Consider the following 16,473-nt stretch of genomic DNA (forward strand, 5'->3'; position numbering starts at 1 on the left):
GTCTCTCCGATCATCTACCACTATTTATGTACAGTCAGTGTTAGTTAGTATAGTTCGTGACACCCAAAGTAGCCAGAAAGTTCGCAACACGTCTTTGTTACAATTGGAATAAGATTGTGTTGTCAACATTTTGGCCACTTTGGGTGTGACAAACTATTTGACGCTGAATGTACGACCCCAGTATCCAAAATCTTTACAATTACATAAATGTCTTGCAAAGCTGTAACCAATTTATAAATGGGTCTCGCATGGGACGCCTCACTGTCCCTGTTGTGATACTTCATTTGTAAGTTTATTCCGACAACACACGTCCTTGTGACTCTACAGGCACAATCTACACCCAGACAGGAATCTTAGAAATTCGGTACCCGACAATAAATATGTCCATCTCTTTTAAAAAGAGGTCTTATTTGTGGAGCATTCGAAACCGGAATCGCGCACGATATTGCACTAATCGTATAAAGATTTGTGAGATGTCGCGCGTGTTTTGGAAGATAATGTTTCAAAATATTCAAACTAAAATTAGTCAGGTATCAATCACTGGTTAATAATATTTAGCTAGTTCATAATTTTGTAAAATATTTATCCCCATCAATCACTAAAGTAAATAAAAATTATATTTTCGTTTATTTATTACCAAGTCTCTCAAATTCGATGTTGCTGACAACCTGATTGACGGGCATATTCTGTAATCATGCGATTAATATCTCGATTTAAAGTTATCACCCGATCGAGCTAACTGTTCACCTCGTTGGAATGCGACCCCCTCGCATACCTTCCCGCGTTTGCCCCGTCCGTACCAGCGCGTGGATGTGACGTCACAGCCGTCAGGTGCGCAGTTAACTCGACCGGATTGTAAGCGTAGAATCTTTGCGATTTTTGAGCGTTGCTACGAGCCTTAGCTTAATGACTTTTGCAACAGAATTCCCAGTCAAACAGTTTATCCAGTCGGGTATCTTTTTTGATAAATTTTATCAAGCAATCTTTCCAAATCTGAGTCCCAAAGTAGATGTTTCGCAAATAATACAATTTCGTGCTTCATCTATGTAATACAGCAATTAATTATACTTCATGTTTAGTTCGAAATAACCCGTTATTTTTGGAATCAATAGGCGGTGCGTACGCGCATTGCGAGTTCTATTGTTGTTGAATTCAATGTTAAGGAAACGTCCATTAGTAGGACTTGTATGGATCGATTGCTGCCTATTTTTAATGTTTTAATTGATTTCTCTGTCAATCGAAACATTTGAAAAGTCGAGAGTGACGCACGAATACAATCGATACTCTAATCTTAACGCCCGTTATTTTGTTATCATTATACGGAATCAATCAAAATTTGAACTTTTTTCTCCCTATTAATAAAAGCTTAATTTAAAATGCGCGTTGCCCTTGCCAGACTATTAATAGATTTCGATATTATCCTTCTTTCACTGATGATAGCGTCCCATATTAAAAATATATCGAACCCATTTTCGATGAGTAGAGTTCTTAGTCATTCTCATTATGTTCCTAATTAGTATCCCACAAGGATGTATATAGGTGTTATATGCATTTACTTGCTCAATTGAAAACGTAGAACGTATTGAGTAAATGTGGGGTATATTTCTTTCTATGTCCTGTCAATGGGTTTCCAGATGTGCCTGCGAGTTCCATAACGCGGCCCGCCACATATTTGTATAGAAAAACGAATTCCGCTATATTATATGAAAATAAAATCTCTAGACTGTTATTACTTGATTATAATATTGTTACCGATTGTGATTTATGAGAAAATTAGGTAATTAATAATAATAGGAGTTCCAATTGTATATTAAACGTATATATTAGAGATGAAACGGATAGTTGTTTGGCCGGATACCGGATACCGGATATCCGGCCAGCTGCTAGGCCGGATAGCCGGATATCCGGCGGCCGGATAGTTGGCCTATTGTCTCGTTGCATGTCATGACGAGTTTCGCGCCGCACAGGTGCTTCGAACGCGATCAGTGGGTCTATTTTGTCACACTTTTCGAAAATCGAATCAGTCCGAATAGAATGTCTGATTTTGCCACTTGTCTAGGGGGCAGATCAATTCGGGCGATTTAGGATGCCATCGTGAGTGTGTGATTGAATAGCGAAAATTAGATAAGTTTACTTGCTGCATTATCTAACTGAACTGTCAGTGAAAAAAAGATCGCCTATTTTCAACCGACTTCAAAAAAGGAGGAGGTTCTCAATTCAACCCGTATGTTTTTTTTTTTATGTTTGTTACGCGATAACTCCGCCAATTATCAACCGATTGGAACAAATCTTTTTTCGGCGTATAGGTAATACCTCAAGGGTGGTCCCATTTAAATTTAATAATAAAAAAACAACCCCCAAGGGTGGAAAATTGGGGATGAACTTTTTTATACGCAATATCTCCGCCGATTATAAACCAATTTGAACAATTATTTTTTTGTTGAATAGGTATTATCAAAAGGGTGGTTTCATGCGAATTTGAATAAAATATTTCACCCCCAAGGGTGGAAAATTGGGGATGAACTTTTTTATACGCAATATCTCCGCCGATTATGAACCAATTTTTTTTTGGTCTCAGTGTACTGCCTACCTTCAGTGGTAACATCAAGGTAATAATTAGTTAACTAAAAAGCAAGAAATAAGTAAAATTTTATAAAAAAAAATAAAACCGACTCCAAAAAACCTACACTAAAACGTAGAAAAATAATTACTAATTACCTACTTATTTATTAGGACGAATTATTAATATTTATGTAGGTATACCATGATTGATACTTTTGGAGTCGGTGCAGGCAAACTTTACATGTTTCATAATTTTAGCACCGACTCCAGAAGTATCAATCATGGTATACCTACATAAATATTAATAATTCGTCCTAATAAATAAGTAGGTAATTAGTAATTATTTTTCTACGTTTTAGTGTAGGTTTTTTTATTTGGCAATATTTCGACTTAACAGACATTTACTATTTCCTATGTATTCGTCATTAGAGTGAATACTTAGCCCAGAAAAAGAAATTAGTTTTTTTAAAGGGCCTAATATTATGGCTTTTCGTAACTTTTTGGACTTTAAATAAAAGCCGTGATTATTATAAGCTATTTTATTGATGTTTACCTCAAAGATTAATGTATTTCATTTTATGATTAGGAAATTGTCGTAGTTTTTTAATATCCGGTATCCGGCCGGATAGTGAGTTACTATCCGGTATCCGGCCGGATAGTAAATTTAGGCCGGATATCCGGCCTACCGGATAGTTACCGGATATCCGTTTCATCTCTAGTATATATTGCTATATCACTCTGTCAAATATCAATGGAAATGATAAATGCAGCGTATATATCTAAAATGACCATTGTACAATATGATGATTGTTTCATAATATCTAAAGTACGTTAAATAAACTATTTTCCATATTAGTCATGTTCCAATGACGCAATTTGTGATGTAGGTTGATCAGGTGGATCCGATTTTTATGATATTTTTCTGTAGTTCACTGAGAAAGGGATTTAGTATATTTCCTACACTTTAAACAGAACAGTGTTATTAGTATTTGTCTCTTTCAGTACAGCGTAAAATTGCGCTTGTCAGAAAGAGATGCCATTCACGTGCTATGCAACGTTCAGTGGTAAAATATGTTATTTTAGAATCTTCATATTCACAATATTTCTGTACAAACGTCGTATCGAACGAAACATTCGTGCGATTTGAAAATAGTCGCTTTGAATCAATAATTACGATAGTTTTAGGATATCCTAGTCTCTATGAGACAAATCACAAAAAAACAGTAGTCTACAAAAACCATAAAGTATTCAATGTTCTGGAATATTGGTAAACAGAATGTCTACAAAATATAGACAGATATTCTCAACATTTTAAAAAGTACCTAGATTTTTGTAAGTAATAAACTTTAATACGTATTAACTCGATTAAGACACCATACAAGTATATCATGTGTATTCTAAATAAGTAAAAACTGATCCACTGATTATAAACAATTTAAAGTTTGAACTACGCACCGAGAGATGGCGTTGACTGTTCATTAAATTGCGGTAGCTAGTCTTATCAAAACTTAACGGTTTGCATTTAGCTGGTTAGGCTATAAATAATGAAAAGTAGTACCACGAACATTTGAATTACAGTCCGTGCCAATAGAAATGTCAGTCTTTTGAAACATAGAAAAAGTCTACCCTTTATTCTTCAAAAATAGGTTCATACACAATCGGTGACAATGTTAACCGACCAGATTGGGTGTAACCAACACACACAACAACTTATGTCATTGGCTAATACATATTTAATAAGGTACATAATTGGCCCAAACCAGGCTTTAGGCGTGACTGTTTCGATCGATGCGACATGTTAAAGTATGTATAAGCAGAGTAAATACAAATGAGTAGGTCATCTTCATAGAACGGCGCAACACCCCGCTAATCCCCGCTAAATTTTGTCAGTGTGTGCGTGCGCGCCGCATACGTATTGGCGCGCTCACATACAAACCGCGCTCGGTGCGTTTCTATAAAGATGACCTACTCATTTGTATTTACTCTGGTATAAGTATACATTGTAATGAATACTCAAATGTTTAATCAGCATCACACATTGTGAGCATACGTTGTCTCGGTGCATGTATTGTTGCGAAGGGTGTGTTTGCTCGCTAGCTCTGTCTGTATAACATTATGTAATAATAAAATATACAACGTGTCCCAAAATTTGACGATAAACCAGCGCCGTAGGATGGGCATGGTCATGACTACTTTAGGAAAAATAAGAAAAATCTATCTATTTTTTTTTTAAATTACACAATACCTAAATTATGAAATTCTTCGATGAAATTTACACCCTTTAAAGTACTTTATTTAAGTACTATTGTAAATTACCAATTTCTGTTCTTTATTTGTATCGGCAACCTAAGTAGTACTGCTGTCTACAACAAGTTAAAAACCCCAGAATTATTGCAGTTTTTACACAAAAAATTTTTTTTTTTTATCCATGTCCGTCCAATCATGTCCACTTTACGGCGCCGGTCTTATCATTGAATTTTGGGACACGATGTATTGTCAACGTCTTTGCCATGTAAAATCTAATTGGATTTCTGTTCCTGATTCACATTCCTAGTCAAACCCGACCTATTCGTTTAGGAAACGTAAATACATTGTTGTGCTCAAAATTATTGCTCAGTTTCAAACGTCAGCCAAATGTGTACATGATTATTTGCCATAGTATCTGTATAGGTACACTTTAGCCCCCTTATTAATAAAAAGTTACACCTAGGATGAACCTTGGATTAAAATGACATTTCCATACTAAATGACAACTTAAGCCAGAGTTCAACTAGGGTGTAACTTTTATTAATAAGGCCGTTAGTGTCTGGTGATGAGACGAAACTTTGTTTTAGGAAATATTTTTCTCGTTATACAGACAAGCAGCGAGAGAGTCGGGCGCGCCGTGTCGGTATATAATGTATATTGTTTTTCTGTTACTCAGTTGGGAGGCGCGTACCGACTGCCATTACTGGGTCTGTCCATAAGTGCCACAAAATCCATATATGTTTGAGAGCGCTTTCCCCTTTAATTGTTGATTAATATACCTCTAATTTCAATTAATTCCTCACAAAATCAGAACCAATTAGATTAGATAATATAATTAATATCAAAACATCCTAATATCGATTATTACGAACATATCCAAAGAGAAATAGCAATGGTTCCAATGAAGAAGCGTTTAGTTTTAGTCAGACATCTGATTGATTGTTGTTTTGTTAGTGTTAAATTGAAATGTACAGTCGCTAGGAGTAATATGTTGTTGTTTTATGTTACTATCGTAATTTAAGTGTAAACTATTAACTAGAGCTTCAAACAATGTACATATTCGTAGATGGTAAGGAACGTTTTTAAAAAAATAGACTCATTCCATCCTTTTTTTTCCCAGAGCTTACGTTAATATCGGTATATTTACTGAAATCTGGCCATATCATAAATATATTTAAAATCCGTGATATTGGTTACAATTTTAATTATTTAAAACTTCATAAGTCCTTAAATACTGTGGGTTCAATTATTACTTTCACAAATATAAAAATTTCATTAATAATAACAAAAACTATACTATAAGGTGCCAATGTAAAGAATGCATAAACTGCAATCTTATTGTTTTATACTAAAAAACTTAGTTCAATTTGTAAATTATTGTTCAAAATGAGTCGGTTATAAGAATATCATTTATTGGTATAATTCACTGATAATTGCATACTTGAGGTACATGCAAGTTGTACATAAAATTAGTACCTCTATATATTGTGTAGTTATCCTAATTAGATTTATCAAAGTGCTAATAATATCGAAATATTTAATTAACAAATAACATTGTTTTGTTTTATTTAACATTATGAGAAAATAAATAAAAATAACTAAAAAGTATTGTCGACTGTACAGTAGCCGTTGTATCGGTGTATATCTGGATAACCTCATGTTTAGTTCAAATTGATTTACTATAGAGATATTTCGCTATGTTTAGATACTGTTACTACAAAAACTAAAACTGAAATCAAAAGTTACTATTATGTCATAAAGATACTGATTGTAATACCAAGAGCATCATGTTGTGTAATAAATATTAATATCCAGTCGATTTATTTTTCTACGGTTAGATCAAACCGCATGATGCTTTGGGTATTGATGCACTAGGACCAAAGACGTGGGAGACGATTTAGGCGTGCATTGAAGTAATATAAGACAAAATATCTTATTTGAGTTGATTTTAGTTTGTTACTCGCTCTCTGTATGTTTCTGTTGTATGTCGAGGACAGATCCAGTGCGGTGGCGATAAAGGCCTTAGTGGAGCGCGGACGACGCCGGGCGCCGAGCTTGTATAGTGTTAGATTGACGGTTATGTAACCCGCAGACTGCCTTCTTGGACTTGATCCAAAATTTTGGTAAAAAGCAAAATATATGTGTTTTTATTACGACAACATGTTTTAATTTTCACCATATTTTTCACAATTTGAGTTGAGGTGAGGAATCACCAGGTAGGTAATTAAATGCAATATCGTTTTTATTAGGCTAGTATTATAAAACTATACTTGTATAAGAATGAGCGAATAGACAGTGGCGCAAACTAGTGAGCGCTTATAGAAACCTTTAAAATGTTATGTTTTAGCCAGAATAAGGACGACCTTGCCTCATTTTCAATAACAAAATAGGAAACATGGCTACTTAAATGCTTGTATCTTTATTTCTATACCTTTGAAACCTAATCTATGGGTTATACTTTAATTAAAAATGCCAAATTCAGTTAATATTTTTATTAATAATAATAAAATTACTTTATACACAAGGCAATGTCCCGCTCACTTATAATATCATTAATGGCACTTTGTTAGTTTATTTGTCGGATTTAAAAATATATGTATATGTTACGGTCAAAGTGATAAATGTGAAAATTATGAATAATCGCCGGTTATTATGAATAATTACCGACAGGCTTGGTAAAAGTGATAAATTAATCACATTTATCAATGATTATTTCTTAATGTAACCTTAATACTAACAAATATCATAAAAGAGAACACCGACTCGTGTACAGCGCTCATGTACAGTCTCACATTTTGAACGTTTTGATATCATATATTAATATAATTTGGCATAATGAGTTTGGACTGTTTCTTGCGTAACATTTATACTTTGCCATAATGCCTATAACAAATTGTTTTGATTTAAAGTGAAAAATAGGTTAAGGTGCGGCGGGGGTGGCCCTTGGGCCACCACTAAGCCGCCTATTTAGTTTTATACACACATAAATGATCTCATATTAATCACATTTACCAAATCATGCGGTAATTATTCATAATAACCGGCGATTATTCATAATTTTCACATTTATCAGTTTGACCGTAACATATACTCAAAACAAATCAAAAAGGTACAACATTCGTTGAGATTCGTTAGAGATTATACACAGTTAAGCTTCACAATATAATGTTATACTATTTTGAATATCCAAAATTAACCAATTATACAAATTATACATTAGGATCTAAAGTAAAAAAACTTATTTTGGTAAAAGAAAAGTAATAAATACAGGTTTGGTTTATTTATCTTCTAAGACAAGGCACCATGGGACTGGAAGGGTTTCAAAAATATAATTTAGCATAAGGGGTGAAAACTAATTTTGAACTTTACTAACACCCTTGGTTCTGCAAGTTCTCATATAACTTTTCTTATAGAAGTCATGAGACTTATCTGCAATATGGCACCTTTTGGGAATATTTGTATACAGGGTGTTAGCGCCATCTATGGGCGCAAGAAAACAACTCATGACGTCAAAGGCGCTGAACCAGAGTGAAGATCGCAGCTATAGATGACCCACGCTGAACTGTCCCACCAAACTCAATGACAGGGGGGCGCTACCATCGTTCAACTATATGGTTTCCAACATGGCAAAAATCTGAACCAGCGATCCGGTATTGACGGTGGCGCCCCACTGTCAATGTCATCGACAGGACAGTCCAGTATTTTGGAACTATAACTTCGCTCCGCTCCGCCCTCCTGTCAACTTAAATCGAACGTTTCTAACACTCGACAATTTGATCTCGTTGCATACAGTCTGTAAACCTGTCACTTTAAATAAACGTTAAAACCGTAATTTCAATAATAATTAGTCATTGAAAAGACCCTTATTCCAACATAATATTCGAAAGTCTGAGCTCGAAACACAGGGTGTAAACAATTTTAATATCAAATAGGTAAAAGATCTAATAATATCAATGATTTTTTATAGGTCATTAGATTTCAATACAATTCTAGCATGACGTCGATTGTCACCGTATATTTATACAAAACTTGTAAAAACTGATCCACAGAATATAAATAACTAAAAATTACAACTATGTCGCCAACAGATGGCGCTGTCTGTCCATTAGACCGCGGTAGCGTGTCTTATTTGACGTAAAACAAGGTGTTTTAGCGTGGGTTTTACATAATAACGCAGGGCATAGCACAGCAGAGAGGCAGGCAGACTGGCACGGCTGTCTTGGTTTCAGAGTGCTTTTCCTTGCTGCGAGCCCCGGATTCATATTCGTACATGCCGCGTCCTGATGCGTACGCGCCGCCGCCTTGCATCGCCTGCAAATAACAAAACCAAGTGATTTTTATGAAATTTACTTCCCTGCCATTATCTTATAGATGTATAGCTTATTAATATCAAAATAACTTAAGGCTTTAGTTTTACGTTAACGAAGTGTCAGAATGGTTTTTTCTAACATAAGGTATGTTCTTTATTGGCTTAATTTTCTATTTGAGTTGGTATGTTGTCTATGTATGTAGCCATAGTAGAATTTCTGACCATAGATCTAGGATGGAAACTGGTATTTCTTATGGCAATAGTAGAGCCATCTTTAAAAAAATATTACCATAACCCCAAATGGAGGGTTAGGGTAATATTTTTATTTTCAGATGAATTTTAACTTTTATTCTTATCGCAGTTTGGAACTGTTGGGTACTTTGCTAGACTTATTATTATTAAAGCCCGGTCTGTGAGCACGTAGAATTTTGTCCAACGACCCTAAGCTACCCATCCTTATCGCTATAATTACGCGCAGCAATATAATTAAAATACCTCAGCAATATAATTACGCGCGAGCGATAAGGATGGGTAGCTTGGGGTCATTGGACAAAATTCTGCGTGCTCGCAGACCAGATTATAGCTACTCACGCTGCTCTGATAGCCAGCCGACACAGGCGTGTCCTTCTTCGCAAACGGCGTGTGTCCGGGCGGGTAGTACACCGCCGGGCCGGTCACGTTGCGGCTGGACCCGACAGGGGGCGCCGGTTTGGCCCCGGGCGCGCCAACGTCCCGGGCGGTGGACCTCTCGTGGGTGACCTCGACCTTACGTCGGGTGATGCCGTCTGGCTGGGTCGGGAAACGCTGGGGGTTTGAAGAATTTGAGTTTAGATGATGTTTCTACAATCATGCAATAAGTAGCTGGTGAAAATATGGTGTAGATTTTGCACTGGGGAAAATAGTCACGTCATACCACAGCTTGTCAAACAAATTCAAACATTCGCTAGTAGGGTTCAGAAATGTTTTCACATTTCTTCCAGTATTTTCAGGGAAAGCATCAAAGGATTTAACTTCCAGGAGGGAAACTGGAGCGTCGAGCGTTCTTAAATCCGTAAACTTAGGGCACAACATGGTTTAAAACATTGGTTTTCAACCATTATAATCGTCAAGTGAATCCTTGAATGAAGTTCAAATTTTGCTGGCAATTATATTCGCCAGAACCCTATAAAGATTTGAGTTGAGGGTTCTCCTGTCTGCCTAGACTACTTAATGCCCGTTTTCGCCATCAATCCCAAATTTTGAAGTGACCCCTATGGTAACACATAACAAGCACTTTCGTTTTCATAGGGGTCACTTAAAAATTAGGGATTGATGGTGAAAACGGGCATAATCCTCTTATTGCTTTGCGACCTCGCAGCATCGGCTCCTAGCGGTATTCCTTGGATATCCTCACCACACTCGTATGAGTTGTTTAATGCGTACCTAAATGAATATTATTTAATTTTGTCCTGTATTTTATAATGTCTATTTATACTTCTAACTTTGCTAGCATTCTACATAAAAAACCCAACTTACAGCCTCCGGGAAATCAGCCAGCAGATCATCCAGCTTCTTAGGCGGCTGCTGTGTGCCAGCCGAGGGGGTCGCGGGGCGCGGGAAGGGCGCGGGCGAGGGCGCGGGGCTTAGGTGGGTCGTAGCGGGGAGTGGCGGGGAAGCGGGGAAGCGCTGCGTCGTGTTGTGAGACGAGTACGACGTCTCCGAGTACTTGTAGGAGGATGGACCCTGGAATCAGAAAAATACATACAGGGTGGAATTTTGTAATGCCACCTGGAGGGAAAGTACTCTTAATACTGTAGATAGAACATTTTACTCAAAGAAAACATTCCTTTATTTTTTAAAAGAAATAAAACTGCATTCAAAGATTTTCAAAAATTTGCTTGCCATACCCAGGAATCAAACCAACTAAAATCTGTTAAAAATTACACCCTGTATTTTTATTGCATCGATCGTTAGGGTGAAGTATAAGGATGAAATCTCTCTAACAAACTTGATAAATTAAATGATAGGAAAACTATGAAATCTTACATTATTTTCATTATTTACAGAAAATTGTATGGTATGGTGGTAATGAATTTTTGAAAAATTTTTGGAAATCTTTGAACGCAGTTCTATTTCTTTTCAAAAATAAAGGAATGTTTTCTTTGAGTAAAATTTTCTATCTACAGTAGGGTAAACCGTATAGCTATTGCCCACTTAAAGATTTCAAACACATTGAGATGAAAAATTAAAGAAAGTATTTTAATTATCGACCATTTATGACTTTTTTCTTATAACTCAATAAACTGTTAAACAGAATATTAACAGTTTTTAGTTAAAACTTACATAACTTAGAAAATATTGAAATAAATTTAAAATCCTCCAAAAAGTACAGTCATTGCCCATTACTTACACTAATTGCCCACATCAAAGCACAGTAATTGCCCAGTATCTTAAAACAAAATAATCAATTTTAAAATGACAAAATAGGCTTTAAATAAACAAAACAAAACATTAAACTTAAATTCTAGTAGTACAGTCTTCAAAATTTCAAAATAAATTGCGGTTGGCCTTATTAACATATTATCAAATATTTCTTGAGCTGATGTTGATGAGTCAGAATCGGTAGAGACAGAATCATCTACTTCAAAACATAGATGACGAAAAAATTTGAATTTTATTTGTAAATTTTATATGTATTTATTTTTTTATCTTCTTTGATATCAGTTCAAGTGGTTGCTCAGAATATTCAATTAGCTGTTGGTTATTCTTCCCTAAAGTTGTATCTATTTCCTTACAATTAACATTTTCACTAGTAGATTTAACGTAGTATTTTCATTTTTTGTATTTGCGTTTGGAATTTTTATGATTTTTTCAAGCCAAACCATATTTTTCATCAATTTATCTTGTAGATAAATTGTTGGATACATCTTGTACAGCTTGGATCGCTTTTTGCAAATTTTCTATGCTATAATTGAACTTTTGGAGTCTTTGGCATACTGAAAATGAAACATTAAAAGCCATTTCAATATTTATGCCTGTAAATTGCAAAACAAGTCTAGCAATGAGCAACTGAAACACTGCTACTGCATGGTGGCAACACTCTAATAATAATTGCCCTGGGCAATAACTATACATTAACATATGGCAATAACTGAAATGATGGTGGGCAATAACTAAAAATATACAGATTTACGTGCAGTGATTACCCACCGTTAAAATGACCGTTAGAAATCAAATTTTGTCAGTCATTTTCATTGATAATGGAGAAAACTCTTATAATTTCATCATGACTATACACCATTAGTTGAATATTACATAACTTGCAAAAAAAATTTAACCTCTAAGCAAGTCATTCCTTAGTAAAATTGTTAAAGTCTTTACCTGTTTGAGTAACATTTTCACCCATCTTGACAAAATCCGCCATAACTGTTTTTTTTAGTGTTTCCTATTGTAAATTTTAAATCTACTGTACATTGATCTCGGAGCCATCTACTTAGTAAATTCAAATCTAACTAGAGTGATTCAAAGTCAGCACCTGACAATATTATTCTTAAAGCGGGCAATCACTACCAGTGGGCAATCACTCTCTGGTTTACCCTATTAAGAGTACTTTCCCTCCAGGTGGCATTACAAAATTCCACCCTGTATAACCTCCTCCTTTTTTGAAGTCGGTTAATAAATGTTTATGGCAACTATTTCGCGTCGAACAAAGAATCACGTAAATCGGATCAGAAATCTCGGAGTAATCGGTGTAGGATTTACTGGAAAAAACAGTCAAAAGGGATACGAGTATTGACCAAAGGCATCAGTTAAAACCACTTTTGACTGAATTTTGATTTTTGCAATCAAAAGTGGTTTTGATTATAAGTTTTTTGACTGTTTTGACATAGGTGCCTACATAAAATAACCAACCGAATTGAGATCCTCCTCCTTTTGTTGAAGTCGGTTAATTAACATTAGTCATTTTGTTAATTTAAATAAATAAATTATTTTTTATTCAAGTAACCAGAACTCTGTTAGTAACAAATTGCAACTAAAACCGTTAAAGATTTAACCCGTCACTTGACACAAGATCAGACAAAAAAATATTTCTGTAAAAATATGTATGTATTGTTCTCAATAAATAAAAAAAATAATCATCTAGGTAGATACTCGAAAGCGTAAGAAACGATAGTTTTTTTTACCAAATATGACGTATTTGGGTACTGCTACCTCACGAAATCAATATTTAAAGTAAAAGAAGCTTCTGCACTAAGTAATAATATAATACCTACAGCATAAACTGAATCGCACACATTCCGTACAGGCTATTTTTGATGTGAATTAAAAAAAACTTCCTTAATCTATTGTACTACTAAGTTTTATAGCGGGAAAACAACCATTAAATTTTCACGATGTATAAATACACCCTGTATAGTATACAGTAGCACTCACGTAGGGGCCGTGTCCATTGCGCGGCTCGGAAGGGCCTGAGGGCAGCACGGTGGTCTCGTTGGCCGGCGCCGGGTACACCATGCGCTCGCTCGTGTGCTCTGGAAATGGTTATAAATATTAAATACAAGTAAGAATACCAACAAAAAATATGTCAGATTAAGATTTCACGATAATTTAGATCAAGCTGGCGTGAGGCGTTCAAAAATAAAGGGAAAAAAATTATTGCATTGAATGAACAAGCTAGTCTTCAATGAAGGTTGTTTAACCTGTTGGCGACTTTTTAGGTAAAACATTAAAATATTAACATCTCGTCAATGCAGCTTCCACTACAGCAGGTAGGTAAGCGGAAAGTATTTCCGGCCGTTTGGTGTAGTGGCACTGAATAAGTAGTACCTAGTGGTTCAGACAGAACGGACTACTATGCCGAGAGGTCCCGGGTTCGATTCTCGGCCGGGCAGGAATTTAAATGATGAATTTTAATTTCTGTGATGGGTCTGTTACTATGTATAATAGGTATGTCATGTAATTAAAAAGTACGATTAAGTAGTATATGTGTTAAGCTACAAGCATATAAGTTGCTTACTTTGGGGCTAGCTGGCGCTGTGTGAATTGTCCAAAGAATTATATATTACTTTATTTATTTCCCCTGCGAAGTAATGGATCTCCACGTACCATCGTTGCTGGTGACCTGGCGGAACTCCCGCACGTGCCGGTTGCAGTGCGAGCAGTACTGGCAGCCGCCCGGCGCCGGCGACGGGGCCGGCTTCAGCGTGCTCGTGCTAAAAGAAAGAAAGTGAAAGCTTGTAAGGAACAGAGGCAAATTGATATGGAGAGTTGAAGGCAGACTGGGGTTCATTATGAGGAGTTAAATCTTTTCTCGGTCTGAATCCTCCCTCGGCCTAGTTGTATGGTGGGCAGGGGTAACATAAACAAGATCGTGTCTTAATGGAAGCTCTGGAATGCTAGTACATACAGTAAAGACAATCACTCTCTTAGCCCACTTGATCTGTCTCATGCAGGCTTACTTTTTTAGGAAAAAATAAGCCAGGTGCCAACATGCACATGATATAGCACTGCTGGATCAATATTGACGCTACATCTAGGGGAGGATGCTTTGACTGAGCCCATGACCTGCTAGAAACCTGAGAACTAAAGACTAAACTTAACCCACACAGGAATTATAGCAAGGTATATTGCCTCCCACTAGGTGCACCGACGATCTGATGGAGAAGGTCCTGGAAGGGAATCACCTGGAGTCGGGCAGCGCAGGACCAGTCGCCAGTCGTGGAAATCCTTACGGGAGGCCTATGTCCTATGTCCTACCTGGATGTGACGTAGCGCTGCTGATCAGCCGAAGACACGTAAGTGTGCTGGTGGTCAGCCACCAGCGATACAGAGACCGGGTCCTGGTCGCATGGCACGTCGTACTTGCATCAATGGAAGCTCTATATTTACGAGTAGCAGTGGATGAAATGCTGGACTGAATGGAGCCATGTAGAAACATGTAAAATCCTAGTTCGTCTGACATAGTTACCTCAGCCATCGCAATGAAGAAGAATATTGCCTACCTACTTAGATGGGGGGCAGCGCAAGACCAGTTATTGTGGAAATCTTTAGGGCAGGCTTTTTTCCAGCAGTGAACTTTGGCTGAAACTAACGAAGAAGAAAACTAACAACATTTTACCTGGAGGTGACATAGCGCTGCCGTTCAGCCGAAGACACGTAAGTGTGCTGGTGGTCAGCCACCGTAGCAAAGGGTGAAGTTTGAGCCCAGTCATGTAGAAATCTACCTGACATTCCCTCACCAGTCTTAGTTTGTGTGATGACAGTTACAACTCACAATGAAGAAGAAACCTAATAGTTACCTGAACTAGGTGACATAGCGTTACCTAATGTTTTGTTGATCGCCATCCCAAGTTTCGCGACGTTAAGCCTATGACCTGAACGTAGAAACCTGACAACTAAAGCTGAAAAATCTCCTCTAACGTTACTTGGTCTCCCAAGTAACGTTAGGAGTTGACAACATTAGAAACGAGAGAGGATTAAAGTGGATACTGGATATATTACCTGGAGGTAACATAGCGCTGCTGATCAGCCTAAGACACGTAAGTGTGCTGGTGGTCAGCCACCGGCCGGCGGCAGCGGCACGGACGCCGGGTCCTGGTCGCACGGCACCTCGTACGTGTAGGTCTTGACCGTTGTGGTCACCTTGCTTAAGGGGGTACAATAACGATACCCATACAGGGTTTATAGCAGTGGGATCGAGAGTTGGATATTATACTAGGATATTACCTAGCCTCTCACTAGGTGGACTGACGATCTGGTGAAAGTCACGGGAAGCACCTGGATGGGGGCAGCGCAGGATCCGTCGTTTAAATTCTTGGGGGAGGTCTTTGTCCAGCAATGGACGCCATTTGGCTAAAACGATTATTACCTGGATGTAACATAGCGCTGCAGATCAGCCGAGGACACGTAAGTGTGCTGGTGGTCAGCCACCAGCGATACAGAGACCAGGTCCTGGTCGCATGGCACGTCGTACTTGCATCAATGGAAGCTTTATATTTACGAGTAGCAGTGGATGAAAAGCTGGACTGAATGGAGCCATGTAAAAAACTTTAAAATCGTAGTTCGTCTGACATACCTCATAGTTACATCGCAATGAAGAAGAAAATTGTCTACCTGGATAGGGGGCAGCGCAAGACCGGTAGTTGTGGAAATCCTTAGGGGAGGCTTTTGTCCAGCAGTGAACTTTGGCTGAAACTAGCGAAGAAGAAAACTAGTAACACTTTACCTTCAGCCGAGGACACGTAAGTGTGCTGGTGGTCAGCCACCGTAGCAAAGGGTGAAGTTTGAGCCCAGTCATGTAGATATCTACCTGACATTCCCTCACCAGTCTTAGTTTGTGTGATGACAGTTACAACTCACAATGAAGAAGAAAACTA

At 37.2% G+C, this 16,473-nt stretch overlaps 1 protein-coding gene across 1 annotated transcript in view; it reads right to left on the reverse strand.

Annotated features, from left to right (window-relative positions):
- Positions 1 to 7,286: 7,286 nt before the first annotated feature.
- The window catches only part of LOC135084234 (uncharacterized), a 37,513-nt gene continuing 28,326 nt past the window's right edge, over positions 7,287 to 16,473 (reverse strand). Inside the window, exons 10-14 of the mRNA XM_063978986.1 lie at positions 14,204 to 14,310; positions 13,532 to 13,629; positions 10,634 to 10,840; positions 9,710 to 9,922; positions 7,287 to 9,120 (exon numbers count right to left, since the gene is read on the reverse strand). Of these exons, the coding sequence (XP_063835056.1) occupies positions 8,971 to 9,120; positions 9,710 to 9,922; positions 10,634 to 10,840; positions 13,532 to 13,629; positions 14,204 to 14,310 (775 nt within the window). The 3' untranslated portion in view covers positions 7,287 to 8,970. The remainder of the gene's footprint in view (positions 9,121 to 9,709; positions 9,923 to 10,633; positions 10,841 to 13,531; positions 13,630 to 14,203; positions 14,311 to 16,473) is intronic.

This window comes from Ostrinia nubilalis, chromosome 25 (assembly GCF_963855985.1).
Source record: "Ostrinia nubilalis chromosome 25, ilOstNubi1.1, whole genome shotgun sequence".
NCBI lineage: Eukaryota > Metazoa > Arthropoda > Insecta > Lepidoptera > Crambidae > Ostrinia > Ostrinia nubilalis.